The sequence below is a fragment of the Ochotona curzoniae genome, unplaced genomic scaffold, assembly GCF_017591425.1.
Source record: "Ochotona curzoniae isolate NIBS_2020 unplaced genomic scaffold, NIBS_Ocur_1.0 scaffold_4701, whole genome shotgun sequence".
Taxonomy (NCBI): domain Eukaryota; kingdom Metazoa; phylum Chordata; class Mammalia; order Lagomorpha; family Ochotonidae; genus Ochotona; species Ochotona curzoniae.
In genome coordinates this window covers 13,480,792-13,502,746 of record NW_024467122.1, presented here as the reverse complement: position 1 = coordinate 13,502,746, position 21,955 = coordinate 13,480,792, and the positions used below count along the sequence as shown (strand labels likewise).

Sequence of the window (21,955 nt, the reverse complement as noted above, 5' to 3'; positions counted from 1 at the left end):
TCCCGAGTGCGCCTGTGCCGCTGTTGTGTGCCCACCTGCCCGCCCACCTGCCTGCCAGCTGCTCGAGTCTCAAACTGAGTCAGTCTGTGCTGCCAGGGAGGTCCTGGGATCACTGGTACCCAGCACCCCAGGCACAGGATGCTGTGCTCTTGGAATGTGAGCGGTACCCAGCACCCCAGGCACAGGATGCTGTGCTCTTGGAATGTGAGCTTTTGGCTCCAGGAGTGTGTTGGCCAGGGCCCAGGTAGGCTGGAGGTGGCACTCGGGCATCAGACGCTGCCACTGCTTCCCTATTGCTCCCCGGGACAGGCATGGGCCAGGCGCCGTCATGAGGTGTCTTGGGCTCGGGTGTTCCGGACAGCTCTCATCTGTGGAGATTTTCTCTTTAAATGTAGACAGATTGTGAGAAGCAGCCAGTGTGGATTGGGAAAGTGGCAGGGGCTCAGCTTGTGTTTCCGGAACGTTGGGGCGCATGGCAGCAGGCACGAGGGGGCAGGTGCCATGAGCTGTCTTCCCATGGACTGTGCTCAGCACGTCTGTGCTTAGCGCTGTTGAAGACGTGCTTGGCTGGAACAAGAAGCTAACTTCTGTGTCTGAGCAATAGTGGAAAGACATCTTAGTTCCAAAATTAAATTGGAAGAATGTTCACATTGGAATGTGCTGTACTTTCTCTTAAAATCTTACCAAGGTTGGGCTGTTAGTATAAGATCAATTGGGACGGCACCTGCTGAGTGTGAGCGGAGAGGAGGCAGTGGGAGTCAGGCTGATTGGCCTGCAGCTTTCAGCCTTTCCCTGGGAAACACACTGTGTTACCTTCGCCACCTGTCCAGTTGGCTGTGCAGTGGCCTGGCTGTCAGGAGTTGGGTAGCGGCAGGGCATGCTGGCGCTGTCCGGTGACAGCGTGTGGGATTCTGAACCTGTGACTTGTCGGTGGGAGCCAGGTGGGATTCTCGGGGCAGAAGCAGCCGAGCTGTGCACAGCAGCTCCTGTTGCCCCAGTGGTTCGCTGGGTGACTGTGCACAGCTTTCCCCTTGACTTTGGTAACACCGTGGGGAGTGTGGGTAACACCGTGGGGAGTGTGGGTAACACCGTGGGGAGTGTGGGTGGCATCATGATTTTCAGTGTTCACAACATTCTGTCTTCTCTCTGAGCAGCAACACCAGTCCAGTGTGTAACACCTTAGGGTGGGGCTGCCCTGGGGAGGGTTGGGAGAAGGGGCTCTCCCTGGCATCTTCCCCACCCAGGCTCCCTAGGCAGCACCCGCATGGCCCCGTTGCTTCTTCCTGTGATCCCTGTTGGTCACTTAGCCTCACAGAAATCTCAACTCCTGCACACACATCCTTTTTCTTGGCACCTGCCTGGGAGCCACCAATACCATGGCTTCTAAGCATAAATGCCGGGAACCCATATGGCTATGGTAATACCTGTGGAAAAGCCAGCATCTCCGCCCATCCACATGTAGTCTGCCCCCGCAACTGCTTCAGTTGATAAAACCAACAGGTGTACGAGGCAGAAATGCCAGCACGCCAGTTACTGCAGAGTCAACTCTAGCTCACAGAAACACCAAGCCCCGCCCTGAGAAGTCCACAGTGAGGTCTTCCGCAGCTAAGCACGGGGCTGCTGCTGTCCTGCTGCTTGGCCGTCTTTGGGTGTTGCCTCGTGGTCTGAGATGGCTGCTCGAGCTCCAGCTGGTATTTGTGCATTGAGGTTACCAGGGAAGAGAGAATGAAGGCAGGCCTGTACATAAACGTGAACGTACTCTTGACTTGGGCCCTGTGCCTGGTCTCATGGCTGCGGCTCTGGCAGTAGCAAGGGGGCTGAGGCATGTTGCTGCCCCATGAATGAGTGTTGGGTAGGTTGGTGGTTACTCGTCTTTCCCTAAGACCTTGGAGTTCTGAGTTTCTCAGTCCTATGTTTGTGGGGCAGCTTCCTCCATACACTGGGACATCAGAGGGTCCACATGGTGGGCCTCAGGGTGTCCTTGGCCCTCTCTGTACAGTTCCTCGTGTGTGTGTGTGTGTGTGTGTGAGAGAGAGAGAGAGAGAGAGAGAGAGAGAGAGAATGTGAGAGAGAGAGAGAGAGAGAATGTGAGAGAGAGAGAGAATGTGAGAGAGAGAGAGAGACACTGTTGCCAAGCCAGGGCTCCCCCCCCCTTGCCAAGGTGACTTGGCCAGACAGGTGTTCTGGTTGGGAGGTGGGGGCCTAGGGGTTTTTAAAACAAAGTGCCTCAGGCCCTTGGGCTTCTCCGAGTCCCTGAGAAGGGCAGCCTTAGACTTGGGGCTTAGGAGACCCTGTGACCCACAGATGGGGTGGGCATCCACCAGCAGTGTGCTGCGGCCTGGGCCACCAGCTGTGCAGGGCCACGTGAGCCATCCAGAGCCATGTGTAAGCCACATCTGTTGGCAAAAGACACAGCTGGAGTTGGAGTCGGGAGAGTTGGCCAGCTTGTAGGTCCCCCGTTTCTGCAGATAACTGTGGAGAGCATAGGGGGAGTGCCTGGAAGCCCCGTTTTATCCCCAGACTTTTTGAAACACCAGATCCTTGGGACTGAGTAACTCTTGGCTGCTTTTCCAAGGGCTGCTCAGTTCTTACGTAAAATGGCGGATCCGCAGTCCATCCAGGAGTCGCAGAATCTGTCCATGTTCCTGGCAAACCACAACAAGATCACACAGGTAAGGCCAGTATTGCTGCCACACGGTGTGTGGGCCACCGGGGGGCGGAGCGGGAGCAGGCGCGGGGTCACGCGCCTCCCGCTGGCTCTCTGTTCCAGTCCCTGCAGCAGCAGCTCGAAGTCATTTCCGGCTACGAAGAGCTCTTGGCGGACATCGTGAATCTGTGCGTGGATTACTACGAGAACAGGATGTACCTGACGCCCAGCGAGAAGCACATGCTTCTGAAGGTAGGCCGGCAGCGAGGCAGCGAGGCCTTACCCTTTCTTACCATCGAGCTGTCGCGGGTACGAACAGCGTCCTCATCCCACGCTGCAGGCTCGGGGTGCATCGCATGAGCGTGGGCCGAAGGAGGTCCTGGGCTGTGGGTCCTCCCAGCCAGAGGTTCTTCAAGAATATGCTTGAGAAGGTCATGCCTCGTGGGAATTGAAGGCACTTTGGTGTCCTCACGTGCCTGGACCTAGGAGGATTTAGCCACAAGGCTGTGGCGCCGGGCCTGGGGGGTATTTTTAATCCGTGGTTGGTTGAATTATGGGATGCAAGAGCTGTCAGCCTCTGCGGGTGTCCCACCTCAAGCCTGGGAAGTGGTCAGGGCTGAGTGGCACAGCCCGCTGAGTGCTGCTATGGCAGAGGTGTCGGCTCTTTGCCGGCTGGTGCTGGTGCGGGAGCCTCAACCACAGTCCCCTCGGGAACACTCGTGTGTGCGTTAATACTTGTCCTCATGCGTTTGAGCTTAGTTACACATGGCCACCTTCTGGCCAGAATACATCTACAATAACCTGTTGCCCAGGTTTGTCTAATAGATGATTTGTGTTTTTAGCTTTTAACAGCAGGCCTGGGACCCCATCTACTGTTTTTAACGTGAAATCATGAGGCAGGGAAAAATACATTCAAAACATCCTAAAAATACATCATTGGGAAACTGTTTCGGGGAACTGTCTGGTAACACAGGAGACTCAAAGCCTTTCAAAAAAAAAATGAATTTCACACACTCATGTGCACCCGCGCTTGCATGGCTGGGCCGCCTTTAGCCTAAGCCGAGCTAGCACTTAATATGGCATTGAGTCATGGTGTTGGGTGTTCTGTGCATTCGCCACTCCTTGTTAAACACTCGAATGTGGGAGTGAGGTTACTGCTGAGAGCCCGGCCTGAGGACAGTGTCAGCTGCCGCGGTCCGTCCGAGTTCGGCATGGCCCTGGCCTTGACCAGAGCTGGCCTGAGGTGTGTGCTTCGGGAGGAGGTTGGAAAGGCCACACAACAGTGCATGTAAATGAACAGCTTATTGTCAGGGGAAGCTCTCGGGGAAAAGGGGAGCGAAACGGCGGTTTCAGACCTGCCAGCTGACTGCGTGCTGGGTCTGAGTGCTTCATATCATCTCGCTGCTTTGCAGGTCATGGGGTTCGGTCTGTACTTGATGGATGGGAGTATGAGTAACATCTACAAACTAGACGCCAAGAAAAGAATTAACTTGTCCAAAATTGACAAGTTTTTCAAGGTGAGTTCCTTTTTTTGAGATAAATTGACATGCTGTACAGGTTGAGTTTTTGCAGGGTGAATCCGGTGGGTGGCGATGAGTGTCAGAGACGCTCGAGGAGGTGGGGGGCACCTTGGGGGGTTCTCCCGTTCTCTGCAGAGGCTCGTTTCCTGCTGTGTGACTTTTAACTGGCCTGGATGTGGTAGGAATGGAGCCGTGCTGTTGGTGATGTTGAGGCCGCTGCGCGCATCCCCCCGGCTTTCGCTGGTGGGATGGAGGTACAGGCCTGGGCTGTGGTCCCTGGGGGTTCAGTGTGGGTGGTCTTCTGATTCATGGCCACCCTGCTGCTTAGTCACCCACTCTGCCAACTCTGCTTCCACCTGGTACAGAGAGGGCTGCTGCTGGGTGCGTGCCAGCAGAAGTGACGGTGTCCGAGGCGCATGTCTTTTCAGTGTCAGTAGCCTGATGACCTGGCCACCTGTCCTGGTTTGTGTCTCCCCTTGCTGGGAGCCTTCCTGTCCTTGCGCATGCTCGGCGACTTTGGCCTTGTCTTTCGTGCAGTGTGAAGGATGCCTGCGATGCTGTGGTGGTTTTAGGGCTTAGTGCTTCGCTGTGTTTTGGTGGACCTATTCCTGATGCCTGTGTTGGTATCGGCCTTTTGTGTGTTCCCTTTTGTGAAGTACTACTTTAACTCTTCTGCCATCCCTAACCCACTGATTCTTTATATAGATGCAGAGTATCTGTTCTTTGTCGCATACTTGGTTATAAAATACATTCTCCCCTGTGTGGCTCATCTTTACAATTTTTTCCTTAGCTTTTTTTTTTTTTAATGATTCTTGTAATTTACTTAGAAATATTTGGCAGAAAAATGTATAGATTTTGGAATTTACTTGTTCTGCAATGGGTGTTTGGAGCGTTTTATTTATTTGAAAGGCAGTTTTACAGAGAGCGAGAGAAAGGGTGTAGTTCACTGCTCAGATGGCTGCAGTGGCCTACAGGTGGCTTCGCCATGTCTCCCCTTGGGTACATAGGTTCATGTGCTCGGGTCATTTTCCGCTGCTTTCTTGGGTACATTGGCAGGGAGCTGGATCAGGAGTGGAGCAGCTGGAACTTGAGCCAACATTTGTTTGGGAAGCTGGTATCAGAGGCGGCGTTTTAACCCACTGCACTGTGACACCTGCTTCATTCCTTAGCTTTGCTGAGCAATAACTGGCTAATAAACATTGTCTGTATCTGTGGTGTACAACACAATGTTTTAATACATACCGGCTTTGTGGAGTGATTGCATCCAAGCAATTAACATATCTTGTACCTCAAAGACTTCTCTTTGGGTGAGGACATTGAAGAACTGCTCTTTCAGCATTTTTCTAACTCACATAATACAATATTGGCACAATTCATTGCATAATACAATATTGGTACTATTCATTAGCTCTTTAGAACTTACTCTTTCTGTGTACCCTTGGACCAACATCCCCTGCTTTCCTTCTGTCACGCTCTTACTTTCTTATTTATTTGGAAAATAGTGACACAGGACAGCTACTTGTTCATTCCCCAGGTGCCTGAAGCAGCTAAGGCTGAGCCAGGCAGAAGCCAGGAGCCCAGAACCGAGCCTGGGCCTTCTGCGTGAGTGGCAGGGACGCAGTACTTGAGCTGTTGCTGATGCCATCCAGGTGCACATCAGCAGGAAGCTAGGGCTTGAGCCCAGCCCTCCTCAAATGGGATGGGAATGTCCTGAGGGGTCGCTTTACCACTGTGCCAAAGACCTGCCCCTTTTCAGTTTGTTTTTTTTTAAAGATTTATTTTTATTATTATTTTTTTACTGGAAAGGCAGATATACAGAGAAGAGAGACAGAGAGGAAGATCTTCCGTCCGATGATTCACTCCCCAAGTGAGCACAATGGCCGATGCTATGCCGGTCCGAAGCCAGGAGCCACTTCCGGGTTTCCCACGCGGGTGCAGGGTCCCAAAGCTTTGGGCCGTCCTGGACTACTTTCCCAGGCCACAGGCAGGGAGCTGGATGGGAAGCGGGGCTGCCGGGATAGAACTGGCGCCCATATGGGATCCCGGGTGTGCAAGGCGAGGACCCTAACCACTGCGCCACCGCACCGGGCCCCTCAGTTTGTTTTTTAAGAGTGATTTGTATTGGAAAGGCAGATTTCTAGAAAGAGTGACAGAAAGATCTTCCATCTGCCGGCTCACTCCCCAAGTGGCTGCAATGGCTGAAGCTGAACCAATACCAAACCAAAAGCTTTTTCTGGGTACAGGGTCTCAAGGTTTTGAGCCATCCTCCACTGCCTTCCCAGGCTACAAGTGGGGAGCTGAATGTGAAGTGGAGCAGCCGGGACAAGAACCAGCGCCCCCGTGGGATACTGTGACTTGCAGACAGGATTTGCCTATTGTGGGAAGCTTTCATTAATATACCCTTGAAGAAATCTGTGTAGGTAGCAGCTTGCTGAGAAGCTTCGTCTATGCTAGCTTCAAGAAGCATTCTTTCCTTTTGTTGTCTAGCTCCACAGCAGTCACCCAGGAACTGGCAGAGCTTCCGTGTGAGGCTCCGGAGAGGTTTGCATTCTTGATGTCCTAGCTGAGCCCCTTGTGATGGCAGAGTGTCTTTCCCCGGTTGCTCTGCAGGGATAGAGGATCAGAAGTCAGACCTCCAGTCCTCTGGCTCTGAGTTGTCTATCCCTGCTCTAAGGCCGTGCTGCGTGGATTATCTCAAAGTAGATGCCTTGGATATTTGAAACACATCTTCCTATTGCTTTGGTAATTTACACCCATCATCTCCAAGTAAAACTGTTTCCTATCCTGGATTGTTGATTGGGAATCCATTAAATACATGGATCAATTTAGGAAGAACAGACAGTTTAAAACTGCCAAGCCTGATGGACTTTTTGGCCCAGCAGTTAAACGGTGAGCTTCTTGCGTCCTCAGAGCGCTTGATTTACATCCTAACTGCCAGGCTTGCCACCTAGCTTCTTGAGAGGCAGCAGCTGATGGCTCAAGCACCTGGGTCCGTGCCATGCTGCATGGAAGGCCCAGGTGGTGTTCCGGTTCCTGGCTTCAGCATGGCCCAGCTGTGGCAGGTGCAGGCTTTGGGGGAGTGAGCCAGCGAACAGAAGCTCTCTCTCTGTGTCTCTGCCTTTCAAGTAAAATGAAAAATTTTTTTTTTTAAAGATTTATTTTTATTATTTTTTTCATTGGAAAGGCGGATATACAGAGAGGAGAGACAGAGAGGAAGATCTTCCGTCCGATGATTCACTCCCCAAGTGAGCGCAACGGCCGATACTATGCCGATCCGAAGCCAGGAGCCTCTTCCGGGTCTCCCACGCGGGTGCAGGTTCCCAAAGCCTTTGGCCGTCCTGGACTGCTTTCCCAGGCCACAGGAAGGGAGCTGGAAGGGAAGCGGGGCTGCCGGGATAGAACTGGCGCCCATATGGGATCCCGGGCGTGCAAGGCGAGCACCTTTAACCACTTGCGCCACCGCGCCGGGCCCTCAAGTAAAATGAAAATTAAGAAACCAAACCTCCTAGGACACAGGTTTATTTTATTTTTTTTTAAGATTTATTATCTTTATTGGAAAGGCAAATATACAGAGGAAGGGACAGGCAGAGAGGAAAATCATCATTCACTCTGCAAGTGGCCACAGTGGCTGGAGCTGAGCTGGTCTGAAGCCAGGAGCACCCTCCAGGTCCTCCACACACGTGCAGGGTCCCAAGGCATTGGGCTGTGCTTGACGGCTTTCACTGGCCACAGGCGGGGAGCTGGATGGGCAGCTGGGTCACGCGGCGCCCACCTGGGATCACAGCACCCACATGGGGTCCCAATGTGTGCAAGGTCAGGACCCTGGCTGCTGGGTCACTGCGCCGGGCCCCATGGTTTATTTTTTCTGTAGGGGTCTTAAACATCCTTTAGATTTTTCATGCCTATTTTTAATTTTTTGATCTCATTAAATTTTCATTTTATGATTATTGCTAGTATACAGAAATTGTGTGTGTGTGTTTGAAGTGACAGATCTAGCAACAAGATAGGTCAGTTTTAACATCTGAATAGCTTTTAAATGTAGGTTGGTGCTTAGTTACTTAAAACCTTTTACATCTTGATTGGTACTTGCAGTCATAGTTTGTTCCAAGTACATTTGCAAGTTACCTACATTGTTGTTGTTATAAATGATCTGCAGAGGCAGCGTGTAATATTAGTAATTATTTGCTTTAGTCATTTTCCTTGTACTTATGTACCTGGTGACTAAACATACATAATGACTCTGATGCTTTGTCCTTTGAGTACAGCAGCTCCAGGTGGTTCCACTCTTTGGGGACATGCAAATTGAACTGGCAAGATACATCAAGACCAGCGCCCACTACGAGGAGAACAAGTCTCGGTAGGCGGGTGGGGCTGCCCGGCGGCTCTGCGGGTCCCCCATTCTGCGTGCAGAAGGAGCACTTGATGTTCTCAGCAGGCCGGAGCTGAAGATCCAGCAGCAGCCCCTGCTGCATGTGGCGCTGTACATTTCAGTTCCTTGCAAAGCACAATTAATTTTTGATTTCTTTAGAAAAACAGCCACATTACCAAGTGTTCTCAGGCAACTGAAATGGACCACATAGACGCAGAACATTTCGTTGTCTCGGGGGTTTCTGTTGCATAGAGTTGGCAGAGAACGTGGCAGTGGGGAAGTGTTCCCTGGGCGCAGTGAAGTGCTCAAGAACCAGCTCTGCTGAGGCACGGGCGAGCATCGTATATATGATGCAGAATGTCACCCTAAGGCTGAGCCAAGTGGGCCTCTTCGTGTAAGGTTTTGTTTTTTAAGTTTTTTAGAAGAAGGAGACTGTTTGATACGTGAGAGGCAGTCTGGCCTGGGACAAGCAAGGTGCCTGAGCTGTTCCGCGAGACAGCCTGAGTGCGCAGTGACCGAGAATGACAGGCGCACAGCCCTCTCTCTGAGTCCACACAGCCAGCTGAGTCTCCTAGGATGCTGGTATCAACTTCCGCTGAGTGCTGGCACCTGGAGCCAGACGAATGCTACATCTGGCTCAGGGCTCGATGGGGCTTTTCCATAAAGGCCTGATTGTCATTTCCTAGGCTCTGTGGGGCTCATCTGGTCTCTGTCCCAGCAGCTTGCTTCAGTGACCTTTGGAAAGGGGGTCTGGTCCCCAGCTGCTGTGGCCTCTGACTGACACCGACCTTTCCCCCCCCAGGTGGACCTGCACCTCCTCCAGCAGCAGCCCGCAGTATAACATCTGTGAACAGATGATCCAGATCCGGGAGGACCACATGCGCTTCATCTCGGAGCTGGCACGCTACAGCAACAGCGAGGTGTGTGCCCCTCTACCACCCTCCCCCGGGGGGGGGCACCGAGAGCCACACGGGCACCCCCACGTCCTTTGTGCTCCCTTTTGTACCTCCACATTAACTGATGGCTTTGAAAGCATAGTTAAGTTGCAAACGGTGAAAAGGCACCTGTTACAATTGAGAAGGTGGCAAAGTTAGTATTACCTGTGTCTGTCCAGGCACCTGTATAAAAAGTGTTTTGGAAAAGTGAAATAGAAAATCTGAAAGATAAAACCCAGAAGAGACTGAGTGAAAGGCGCTTCCTAGTCTAGTACCATAGTGCCAAGCGGCTAGCAGTCAGGTGGAGAAAAGACAGGGGAAAAAGAAATGCCAGTTCTGACCTCTGACCCCCTTCACGTTCCCGGAGGAAGGAAGTGCCACGGCTGGCAGTGCCACGGCTTCCGGGCCAGCAGGGGCTGTCTGTGGGCAGGGGTCCGCGTGTTTCTGTAGCACTGTGTGTTGTAAAGACTGCTGTGTTCAGGATGGCGTCAGGAATCAGTTGCCATGGCTGAGGTGTGTCTCTGTTCTCAGGTCTGCTCCCATGTGTCAGTAGTATTTCAGATCCTGTGCTGGCCACTGCATTGTCTTCACTTCATGGTTAGGTGGAGGTTGGAAAGCTCAAGAATTCTGGCCACATTCTGCTCTGTAGGAGTCTGCTGTCCTTACTAAGCCTGTTGATCTCCTGGATTTTCATATCAATGTTAATATCAGTCTTACCAATCTCTGCAAAACACAAAGGCAGCTAGAGTTTTGATAGATACTGAGTTGAATGGGTAGCTAGGCATTGGGAAGTATTGTCATCTTAACTACATTAACCGTTTGTGAGCAGTTCTCCATTTATATAAACTGTCTTTAGTTTCTTTCAACAGGGTTTTTAGAGTACATTTTTAGAATAATTTTTACTGCTTTAGTTACATTTACTCCTAACTTATTTTTGGTGGCGTTGTACGCGGGATTATGAATTTTACTCTCAGGATAATTGCTCAGTTTCTTCTGGCAACGCAGCAAGGTTTGAGCTGGGACCATGTGAGGGTTGAGTCATCCGTAGCGTGTCAGCGCAGTGTGTGCGGGAGAGCCTCAGATGGGGTCACTTCCTGACAGTGCCCAGTGCCATGTTCTGGGCCATTTTGTTTTTGTTTATTTTTAAACTTCCTACTACGTGACTGTTTGTTGGTACCAGGAAGAGGGGACAGTCATGGCCCAGTTCCCATCTCAGGTGCTAGCACTGGGCTGCTTCTGGGGCCCTTTCGTGACCGTTCCCAGTACTGTGCCTCCATCTCAAACAGATCTGACAGCAACACCTAAAAGCGTCTGCAAAGAGTCCATAAATGGTTCTTTTAAAACCAAATCATCCTATGACTGTCACATCTGGAAATGGCAGCAGGTGGCCCACAGTGCCGGATGGCTGGGAGCTGGGTCATTCCTCAGATTTCCCAGGTTCGAATCACAGAGCTTATTCTTTCATGTTTGTTTGGCCCAAAATCCAAATTAGGTTCTTACTAATGGGCATGGGGTGTGGGGGACTTTTAAAAAATCATTTGTTTATAGATTTAATTGAAAAGGCAAAGATACAGAAAGAAAGATCTCTCATTTTGCTGGTTCACTCCCCAAGTGGCTGAAGTGGCCAGAACCAAGTTGACCCAAAGCCAGGAGCAAGAAGCTTCTTCTGGGTCTCCCATGCGGGTGCAGGGTTTCAAGGCCTTGGGCCGGCTCAACTGCTTTCCCAGGCCACAAGCAGGGAGCGAAAAGGGAAGCGGAGCCACCATGGTTAGACCTGGTGCTCATATGGGATCCTGACAGATGCAAAGCAAGAATTTAGCCACCAAGCTGTCATGCCAGGTCTGGGACCATATCTTTTTTTTTTTTTCCTAAGATTTGTTTATTTTTATTGGAAAGGCAGATATACAGAGAGAAGGAGAGACAGAGAGAAAGATCTTCCATCCAGTGGTTCACTCCCCAAGTGACCACAACAGCTGAAACTGAGCCAATTCAAAGCCCAGGAGCAAGGAGCTTCTTCCAGGTCTCCCAAGCGGATGCAGGGTCCCAAGGCTTTGGGCCATCCTCGACTGCTTTCCCAGGCCACAAGCAGGGAGCTGGATGGGAAGCGGGGCCGCCAGGATTAGAACTGGTGACCATATGGGAATTTGGCACGTGCAAGGCGAGGACTTTAACTGCTATGCTATCGCACTGGGCCCGGGACTGTATCTTCTAAGACACAAAGCAGCAGTGTCTAGTACCTGGAGTCTGAGCTCATGAGGTTGAGTTCATCTCACTCTATCCTTGTTGACTCCTTGCAGTGACCTTGCTGTGAAAAATGCTTTCCCCAGGAGGAACAGGCCGGTGGCTTGGATTTCTCTCCGTTTCAGATCAGCTTCAAAAATAACAGGTTCCCCAGGATCATCTAACAGTATCAGTTTTTTTAAATACTATTTTGAAGTCAGTCCACTTCGGGTTTGTTGTATCTTTTTTTTAGATTTTATACTGAAAGTCCTGGTTCTTATTCATTGTAGTATAATTTGATGTGTCTATTATATATATTGGTACATAATATGTATGTATATTTCGAAGAGGAGACTTACAGAGAGGGAAGTGTGATCACTCCCCAAATGGCTGAATGGCCGGAGCTGAACTGATCCAAAGCCAGGAACCAGGAGCCTGGAGCTGCTTCTGGGTCTCCCATTTGAGTGCAGGAGCCCAAAGACCCAGGCCATCTTCTGCTTTCCTAGGCCGTAAGTGGAGAGCTGTATCAGAAGTGCAGCAGCCAGGACATGAACCCAGCACCCCTATGGGATGCCGCGCTTGAAGGTGGAAGATTAGCCTGTCGCCACAACGCCAGCCCCAGTGTGGTTTCATTTATGTTGTGAGCCAGTCTTCAGACAGCTTAGCCGCACAGCTAGTTGCCATGACTCAAAACTGTTCTAGATTTCCTTGTCGGACTGTTGTGCTTTCGAAGCTTTCCTGGGGGTGCCACGTTAAGTCATGGTGTGTCCAAGTCGCTTGAGTGGTTCCTTCTCTAGAGGTCCTGCTCTACACACTGCCCCATTCATACTTCATTTATCTTTTGTCTTCTATGGAGATTGCTTTTTTTCTTCTAACTCCATCCTGTGTCATGCCTACAGAGAGTATTTATGGGATTCCAGTGGCACATCTGCCAAAGGAAGTGTGTGCGAAGAAGTCTGGCTTCCCTCCCCCTCTCCCTTCCTCCCGGATCAGTAACCATGTTTAAATCTTACGCTTCCTTATTTGCAGTAAGCACACATACTTGCTATGTGAGTTCTGCTGCTGCTGTGCACACAGCACGCCTGCGCCGTGTCCTGGGGACCCCCACAGGCAGGCATTGCTGTCGCTGTCCCGCAGCGATGGACTTGGTGCACGGAGCCGATAGTAACATGCGTGGACCCTGACTGATGGTCAAAGCCGAAGTTTATTAGTGGAGTCAAACTTTATACACTGAGGGTTATATTGGTTAAGAGGAGATACTGAGCTTATCAACAAAACCCATCAGCTGTTTCCATACTTTTGTTTGGAACTCCTTTTGTATATTCCACCAAGTGTTCTCTACACATGCTGCCCCTCAACTGTTCTCATAGAAATGATATCCAATCAGGTATACAGAAGGTGGCCATTCGGTTGTTCTCATGCAAATATTAGCCAATCAACTGTAATCCTGTGCTTGCTGACCTTCTAGGATCACAATGTCCTCCTGCAGTTGCTGTCGGGCCGTGGGACGCCCACTGTCGGGGCTCCTCGTTGCCATCTTTTGTGGTGGTAGGGAACTTTGTGTTTAGCAAGTGTGGCTTTGGGACAGAGTCCAAAACAAGTTTGATGGTTTGCAGGGTACGGTGCCTGCGGTTTTCTTTTGTCTCCTGACACCACTGCTTGCTGTGCCCTAGGTAGTCACAGGGTCTGGCCGGCAGGAGGCGCAAAAGACTGATGCCGAGTACCGGAAGCTCTTCGACCTGGCGCTGCAGGGCTTGCAGCTGCTGTCCCAGTGGAGTGCCCACGTCATGGAAGTGGTAGGTGTGGCTCTCGGGCACTTTTGGAAGTTCAAGGAACTAAAAGAGTTGTTCTGTGGTTGGTTAGAAGAACTTTTCTTCCCGAGCTCACCAAGAAGTGAACTGATTGATTTTCCACGTTAACTTTGGCATTGGGGTCAAGGATGAATTGTTATCTCTAATCCTAGAAATATAAATGTAAGGTGACTCAGTATGTTTCATTTGTGTGTATATCAATAAAGGGGCTCATTTTTTAACACACTGATAGAATGGGCCCAGCACTGTGGTGTAGCATGTTAAGCTGTTGCCTGCAATGCCGACATACAGTATGGCCCTTGGTTCATATTCCAGCTGCTTCATTTCCTATTCAGGTTTCTGTACCAATGTGGGAGACCTGGAAGAGGCTCCTGGATTTTGCCTGGCCCAGCACTGGCTTTCACAATCACTTGAGGCATAAACAAGCAGACTGAAGATATTTCTCATTCTATCTTTCAGATAAATTTTTTTGAAGGTTTATTTTTATTGGAAAGATCAGATTTACAGAGAGGAAGAAGGACAGAAAGACCTTCCATCCTCTGGTTCACTTCCCAAATGGCCACAACAACAGAGCTGAGTTTATCTGAAGCCAGGAACCAGGAGCTTCTTCTGGGTCTCCTACACAGGTGTAGGGTCCCAAGGCTTTGGGCCGTCCTCAACTGCTTTCCCAGGCCACAAGCAGGAAGGTGGGTGGGAAGTAGGGCAGCTGGGACACCAACTGGCATCCATCTGGGATCGCAGTGCTTGCCAGCTGAGAATTTAGCCATTGAGCCATCTCTCTAATCCCCTTGGAGATCAATTTTTTAAGAAATTAAAAAATAAAAGCACTCATAGGATTAGATTTGTGCCATTATGATCTTTAATTCTCACTTTCTTAAACAGCATTTTCTCTTGGGCGCTCTAGTAGCATTGTTTGTTGAATATTAGTAAAAGTGATTTGTGTGGGTGGGATGTTTGGTGGTTAAGACACCCACGACCCATGTTAGAATCCCTGGGTTTGACATCCAGCTTTGGCTCCTGACTCCAGCTGCTGTTGTTGCAGACTCCGGAGGCGCTGCAAAGGCTCAAGCCATCCTTGCATTCCTACTTCCTGGCTCAGACCTTGCTGGCTGACTGTGGCTTCAGCTGGGCCGTTGCGGCTGTTGGAGAACAAACACAGCAGATGGAATCTCAATCTCTCCTCCGCAGATAAATTTTTAGAAACTGAAGTCGTTTCTTTTGCCATCCCTTTGGCAATTTATTTTGATCAGATAGAAATGACCAAATTGGAAAAATACACCATCTTTTGAAAGGCAAATTCTTGAGGGGGGCGGGAAAGCCTGGTGTTTTAGATATTCATACCATGTAGGTCATCTTGCCTAATTTGTTTCTTAACCTCCAGTAACAGGGCCAGAATGTCTTGCCATTTTTTGTGGTGGGGGAAAATGTGTGAGTGTGAGTGTGTGGGTAGTTGTGTGTGCCTGCATGGGCTGCACTGTTGGTGCTTTGGCCGTGGTCATGAGAGTCCGACCGGAAGCTAGGCGTTTCCCATTCAGCATGGGATGTCTCTCCTCTCTCTGATCGCTCCAGTACTCCTGGAAGCTTGTGCATCCCACCGACAAGTACTCCAACAAGGACTGCCCCGACAACGCCGAGGAGTATGAGCGTGCCACGCGCTACAACTACACCAGCGAGGAGAAGTTTGCCCTGGTGGAGGTGAGCCCGTCCCTCCCCCATCCCTTCCTCCTCTCACTCTGGCCTCACACCGGGTCTTCTCTTTGAAAAGTAGAAGGGGTGCATCTTGAGTCAGGTGCATCCCTGCCCTCAAGGCGTTCCAGGGGGCGGTGGGTGAGTGGACTGACTGGGGCAGTCGAGGCCGAGGCAGCTCCTGGCCACACTCTCCAGCAGCTGATGGCCGTGTCCCCTGCAGGTGATTGCCATGATCAAGGGCCTGCAGGTGCTGATGGGCAGGATGGAGAGCGTGTTCAACCACGCCATCCGACACACGGTCTACGCAGCACTGCAGGATTTCTCCCAGGTGACCCTGCGGGAGCCACTGCGACAAGCCATCAAGAAGAAAAAGAATGTTATCCAGAGGTCAGCCCCGCCCCTGCGCCCGATCACCCCAGGAGGGAGCAATGGCCGCAGACTGCAGCAGAACTGGTTTCCGTAAATCAGCCTGAACCTCCAGACAGGCCTTCTGTAAATGTGCTCTAGCTGTAATTCAGTGGGGCCTGGTACCAAGCCGGAACAACTGGCAACAGGTCAACCACAGAGCGTCTAGGAGTTCAGGGACAGGATGTGTTCATCTCGGGTTGGGAGTCATAACAACAGCTTCCTCCTGATTCCGTCCACAAGGCTGGTGGGGCCCATAACACCACATAGTCCACACCCCTGGCCCCGCAAAGTGAGTCATTTGTGGTAGTCTGGCTTATGTCTGAGCCCTTCTCCGGATTCCAGCATCCTGCCAGCACAGCACCCTGGGGGACGGCAGGTCCTGGCTGCAGCACTTGGTTCTTTGCTGATTTAGTGTTTATAGGCTAGGATTCCCTCAGGCTGTGTGTATAAAGGGTATGCAAAATGTGAAAGATTTCTGAAGATTTAAAAAAAAATTATTTAATGTATTTGAAACAAGGCAGAATTGCAGAGAGAGAGAGATCTTGCATCCACAGGTTCACCGCCCAAATAGCCACATGGCCAGAGCTGGGCAAGTCCAGAATCAGGAGCCTAACACTTGGGCCATCTTTTACTGCTTTCCAAGGCAGCTGGATGAGAAGTGGAGCACGTGGAACTGGAGTCAGCACCTATATGGGGTTTTACCTACTGTGCCACAGCACCAGACCTGAATTTTGTGTTTGGACTTGCATCCTGCCCCTTAGATTTTTCTTTATGTACCATGAGCCTTCATAAAGTTGCTGGAAAATGTATGGTCTTAAACTGTGTATGGGACCAAATGTATCTGTTTTTCATGAACTTTACAAAATACCTTCACAAATATTCCCAAATGCTTAAAAAAAAAAAAGGAAAGAAGAAAAAATTTCAGAGACCTTAAACACTTCTGGTCCCAGGTATTTTGGATAAGGTACCTTCAGTGTGTCCTGTTATTCTTGCTGGTTTGTTTTCTCTGCTCCGGGAGTTTATTTCTCAGTGTGGCCTGCTGTTCCTATACAGCTGTGTTCACAGGAACCCTGGTATATAGTCAGGTCCCGGTTCAGACTTGGGTTTCTGTGGACTGACCTGCCTTTTGGAAGTGTTTGGGACTTGGAGTTGTTGGAAGCAGGCAGTGTGTAGAAAGTGTGTGTTTAGTGCTGAATATGCACAGCAGTCTAAGCCACCACCCACAATGCTGGTCACAGTCCTAGCTGCCGCATTTTCGGTCCAGCATTCTGTGATACACTTGGGAAGGCAAGGGAAGATGGTCCAAGTGCTTGGGCCCCCGACTCATGTGGGAGTCAGGGATGAAACTCTTGGCTCTCGGTTTCTGCCCAGCCCTGCCCAGCCCTGCCCAGCCCTGCCCAGCCCTGCCCCAGCTGGAGCAGCCAGTGTTTGACAAGGAGGAGTCCCCAGTTGTGCAGCCTATGCAAGAGAAGTACCAGTAACTTGATCTTCAGCCAGAACCTTCCCCAGAAGATGACCAGGGCATGCCTGTGTCTACACATCGGAACCCTGTTGGTGATGGGTTCACTTTCCAAACGGGGTGGAGGGACACAGGTCCAATGTCCTCTGTGGTGAGGGTAACTTCACATTCCTGTTGGTGCCCCAGAGGACAGAGCTCAGCTGTGGGAGAAGTGGCTTTTCCCTGCCTCAGCCTGACATGGGCCATCTTGTTGCGGTGAAGTCAGACGTCACTTGTGGCTGAGTGAGGCAAGCTGAGCTCAGCAGAGTCTTTGGGTTTGAGCTGAATGCTCTCAAGAATACAATTGACCTTTAAAACCTTGTGCTGGACTCTCCTGCCCCGGGGAGTTTGCGTCTGTTTGTTGGCTCTGGCAGGAGCCTGTCTGGTAGGTGAGAAGATGTTGTGGTCATCAACTTTATGCTCTGGTGGTGATGTGTCAGCTATTCAGTGTCCTGCAGGCCATCCGGAAGACGGTGTGTGACTGGGAGACGGGACACGAACCCTTCAACGACCCAGCTCTGCGCGGCGAGAAGGACCCCAAGAGTGGCTTTGACATTAAAGTGCCACGACGTGCCGTGGGACCCTCCAGCACTCAGGTTCCTGTCCCCTGGGTCCACGAAGGGGGTGGCTGGGGGACAAGGAGTGGGGTGGGGCAGGAAGGGAGTCAGAGAGTCGGGGGGAAGGATGCACCTGAGCTGTGGGTGGCCAGGGCAGACAGAGCCAGAGGACAAATCGGGCATCGCTGTCTGCTGCTTGGGCCAGTCACGTCCTGTGTGTGTCTTGTCTGCCCCTCCCTCTGTCCCCTTGCCACATGAGCCTGCTCGATGCTGGCTCCATGGTGCCTGCTGTGTGTCCAGTTGCCTGCAGGAGTGGATTAACCTCTGCCTCAGCTGTCATCCCCCAACACCCGGGTTGTCCACGCAGACCCATTGATTCTGTCTTTCTCGCTGGGTGTCTAAACGTGTCATTGTAATTTTTTGCTATGTGCCTTTCCCAAAAGATGGAGATTCTGGGAAATTGTGAGCGCTTACCCTCGCGTGTCTTCCTCCTGACCCTGCCCTGCAGATCTCTCTCTGCCTCTCCCACCGTTCTGACTCGCTCCCTGCTTCTCTCCTCCCGGACCATCCCTGGGACCTCTCGCCCACCTCTGCCTCTGTGGCTCCAAGATGTGCCCCCGGCCATCCCTCCAAAAGCCTCGAGTGAAGCACGCTGCTGGCCCTGTCCGAGCCCTTCCCGCCTGGCCCCTGGGCGCCCGTGCCCCTCGTGTCATGTGACTAACGGCTCTCTCCCACCTCTCCCTCCTTGTCTGTCCGTGTCTAGCTCTACCTGGTGCGCACCATGGCCGAGTCCTTGAGCTCTGCCGAGCTGCTCCGGCAGCTCAAGTCTTTGGGCATGGAGAGGCTCTTGCATGTGGTTAACGCGTTTCTCAGGCAGTCATACAACTACCCGCCTCTCTTAACCTTTGGTGGTAAGACAACGTTTGTTTTTCTCGTTGGTGGTTGTGGCGCGGAAGTGAACTCTGCTCCGAGTCGTTCTCCACCCCTTGCCCTCGCAAGCAGCAGCAGCAGCAGCTGTAGCCACATAGGTGGGCCCCCAGACCCCCCAGCCCTCGGAGGAGCCGGGCCCAGCTCCGGCTAGGGCATAGCGGAGTGGTCCTTCTCCCCGTGGGTTTTCCGGGTTTGGCATCACTAATGTACCATGTTATTTTCTCCCCTGCCAATGTTTTCCGTGGATAATACAGCTTTACATGGTGAGAACCATGCTAGAGTCCCTCATTGCAGACAAAAGTGGTTCCAAGAAAACCTTGAGAAGTAGCCTTGAGGGGCCCACCATATTGGACATAGAAAAATTTCATCGCGAGTCATTCTTCTACACTCACTTGATAAATTTCAGCGGTAAGAGACACTGCTGACGAGCATCTGGCCTGGCATGATCTAACACCGCTAACACCGTAGAGTGCTTCCGCCTGCCTCACCGTTCTCTGCTCCGGTGCTGTCATGTGCCCAGATGGTGACGTGTCCTAACATTTGTGGCAGTGGCCGTATGTCCTGAGGTTCCCCCTGCCTCAACTCCCTCGCCAGCCCTGACCTTGACCTCCATGATGTGTGACCTTTAAGAAGGATGAGAGCTGTAGGGCCATGTTTGACCTTGCAAGGTGAACACAGCCTTTTGCTCCCTGGAGTCTAGAAAACAGGTCAATGTAATCCATTCTCTCGATTGAAACCTGGGTGTTGATACCTACTGGGAATGGCTTCTGCGGGTGTGTGGGAAGGTGGCAGGTGTCCCGTGCCAGGCAAGCCCCCAGCTGGGTGATGCCCAGGCACCAGCGGCTCTGCCCCTGCCCTCCGCGTGTCTGCCTATGTCCTCATCGAGTTGTCCATGTGCCTCTTGCTCAGCGCACAGGGCCTGTGCCTTGGCTGGGCTGCTGCAGTGTTGGAATATATAATAATCCTTTGGCTGTGAGCTGTGGAAGGATGCAGCTGTTATTTCAAAGTGTGCCTCGGATTACCGCAGCCGGACCGCTTCCCAGTGTGCGTGGCGTGCTGCGGCCCACGTCACGTGACCGGGCGGTTGAGCATTCCTTATTCAGGACGCTTGGGCCCAGGCGTGCTTCAGATTTTTTTGTTCTCCTCTTTAGCTTTGGAATATTTGCATGTACATAATGAACTAGCATGGAAATGAAACCCAAATCTAAATGCAAAGTTCGTTTCTGTGTTATGGGCACCTTCCACAGGAAGCCTGAAGGTAATTCCAGCCATGGAACGTTTCAGGCTGTGACTGAACTTGTATATCATGGTGTTCCCATCAGACTATCGCCTAATGATGTTGTACCTGTCCTGTTTGTCAAAGTGCATGTCATGACTTTTTTTTTTTTAAGATTTATTTTATTTTATTGGAAAGTCGGATATATAGAGAGGAAGATCTTGTGTCCATTGATTTCACTCCTCATTGGCCACAATGGTCGGAGCTGCGCTGATCCAAAGCCTGGAGCCTGAAGTCTTTTATCGGTCTCCCATGTGGGTGCAAGGTCCCAAGGCTTTAGGCCTTTCTCAGCTGCTTTCCCAGGCCACAAGCAGCGAGCTGGATGGGAAGCAGGGTCCCTATAGGATCCTGGCACATGTAAGACGAGGACCTTAGCCACTAGGCTATTGTGCCGGGCCCTACATGATGATCTTTGCACAGCAAGGCAGTTGCATAGCAGTGCATGGCTGTGCCAGCTTTGCGTTGTACCCCTGCATTTTTGCTTCTACCCCTCACCTGAGTTCAGGGATAGAATGTTCTACCTGAAGTGTCAGGTCAACCCTCAAAAGATTTTGGGAGCATTTAGGATTTCAGTTTCTGATAAGGAATGCTCAACCTGTCACTGCGTTTTTATTTCTCCTTTGCAAAAGGACATTTTGTCCCAGTCCCGCCAGGGGCCTCACAATTTTGGTGAGGTCCCTGCCAGTGGGCACATGCTGACTACTCAGCATGTCCAGGGTCCTCAAGGGGCAACCCTGCAGCCACAGCCTCGCCATCGTGGTCCCTCGCATGAGGTGCTGGGTGTGGCCGCCCTGTTCCCATCCATGCTGCTTGGCTCCAGGCTGAGGCAGCAAAGCCTTCGCTCGGCCCCCGGCCCCACCTGTCCTTTCTCTGCTCAGTCTGTGCCTGTATGCAGAAGATAACCTGGTGTCTTTTGACTCCTTCAAGAAACACTGCAGCAGTGCTGTGACCTTTCGCAGCTGTGGTTCCGAGAGTTCTTCCTGGAGCTGACCATGGGCAGGAGAATCCAGTTCCCCATTGAGATGTCCATGCCCTGGATCCTCACCGACCACATCCTGGAGACCAAGGAGGCCTCGATGATGGAGTGAGCAGCCTGTGCGCCCGGGCCTGTGGCCGCTGTGGTCCCGCGAGGCCGTTGGGAACTGGGAGGGAGTTGGGGGATGCCAGGTTGCCTTCTGCACGGCATTCGGAGTCGTGTTTCCTGGTAACACAGGTGGACCATTTCTTGTCTTCACACTAGAATCTGAAGCATGGAAAGAAGTTGATGGAATTGCTTTATGGCAGGAGTACTGAGCCAGGCTAAGACTGGGCCTTTTGCAGGGACCCTGGGTGTGTGGGCATGCCTGGTGCTCTGCCAGGGCAGGTCCCCATTCGGTCTCCTGTTACATCTTCCACAGCTTCTGATCCAGATGAATCTGGCGAGGGGCAGTAGTAACTGAAGAGCTGTTTGGGGTGAAATCTGACATCCAGGGCAGGGAAGCAATAGAAAGAGAAGTGTCTGGGTACTTGGGGACCAGCCCACGGGGTCAGTTCTTGGTGACAGTCACAGGATCAGTTTCTGGTTTTGGGGTGGCCACAGCATGTGTGTGGGCAGTGTCCAGCAACCCATTCCCCAGCTTTAGGGGCAGCTTGGGGAGCCTGAGAGTCCAGCCAAGGCCTTCCCCAAGGTCGGGGCCTTGTTGGTACCTGGGCCCACCCACCTTTGGCCACGGCTGCTCCCACATCACCCCATCAGGCATCTAAGCCTCGGGTCACTGCTTCCTACCTGTACTTGAGGTGAGGGAGATGAGGTCTCTGTTCATTGGCCCTGTGCTGCACATCCCTGTGGCCAGCTGGGGAGGAACGGAAGTCTTTATTTGTCGATCTTGGTAAGCCGGACAGCAGCTCATTTTCAAAAGAGGAAAACGTGAGCTTGTTATTAAACAGAAAAACTGAACCAGCAGTGGGAAGTGAAGGTGTGGTGTGTGAGAAGGCTGGGCTGGCGACGCCCTTGTCTGTGTGTGGTGTCAGTGAGCGTGGGAGCCTCCGTGGGCTCAGCCGCCAGGCCCTCCTGGCGCAGTCCCTGGCCCAGGCAGATGTACAAAGGTGTAACCAC

The 21,955-nt window shown here is 51.7% G+C and overlaps 1 protein-coding gene across 4 annotated transcripts in view; it reads left to right on the top strand.

Annotated features, from left to right (window-relative positions):
• Window positions 1–21,955, top strand: part of CYFIP1 (cytoplasmic FMR1 interacting protein 1) — a 75,030-nt gene that overhangs the window by 26,058 nt on the left and 27,017 nt on the right. For 3 of the 4 annotated variants that reach the window (XM_040969594.1, XM_040969596.1, XM_040969597.1), the window contains 11 exons: window positions 2,576–2,672; window positions 2,771–2,899; window positions 4,060–4,164; window positions 8,433–8,524; window positions 9,339–9,456; window positions 13,365–13,487; window positions 15,072–15,197; window positions 15,412–15,578; window positions 17,546–17,693; window positions 18,839–18,992; window positions 20,788–20,944. In XM_040969594.1, the coding sequence (XP_040825528.1) occupies window positions 2,576–2,672; window positions 2,771–2,899; window positions 4,060–4,164; window positions 8,433–8,524; window positions 9,339–9,456; window positions 13,365–13,487; window positions 15,072–15,197; window positions 15,412–15,578; window positions 17,546–17,693; window positions 18,839–18,992; window positions 20,788–20,944 (1,416 nt within the window). Of the gene's footprint in view, window positions 1–2,575; window positions 2,673–2,770; window positions 2,900–4,059; window positions 4,165–8,432; window positions 8,525–9,338; window positions 9,457–13,364; window positions 13,488–15,071; window positions 15,198–15,411; window positions 15,579–17,545; window positions 17,694–18,417; window positions 18,566–18,838; window positions 18,993–20,787; window positions 20,945–21,955 lie in introns of all 4 variants that reach the window. The other variant, XM_040969595.1, reaches the window with a different exon arrangement.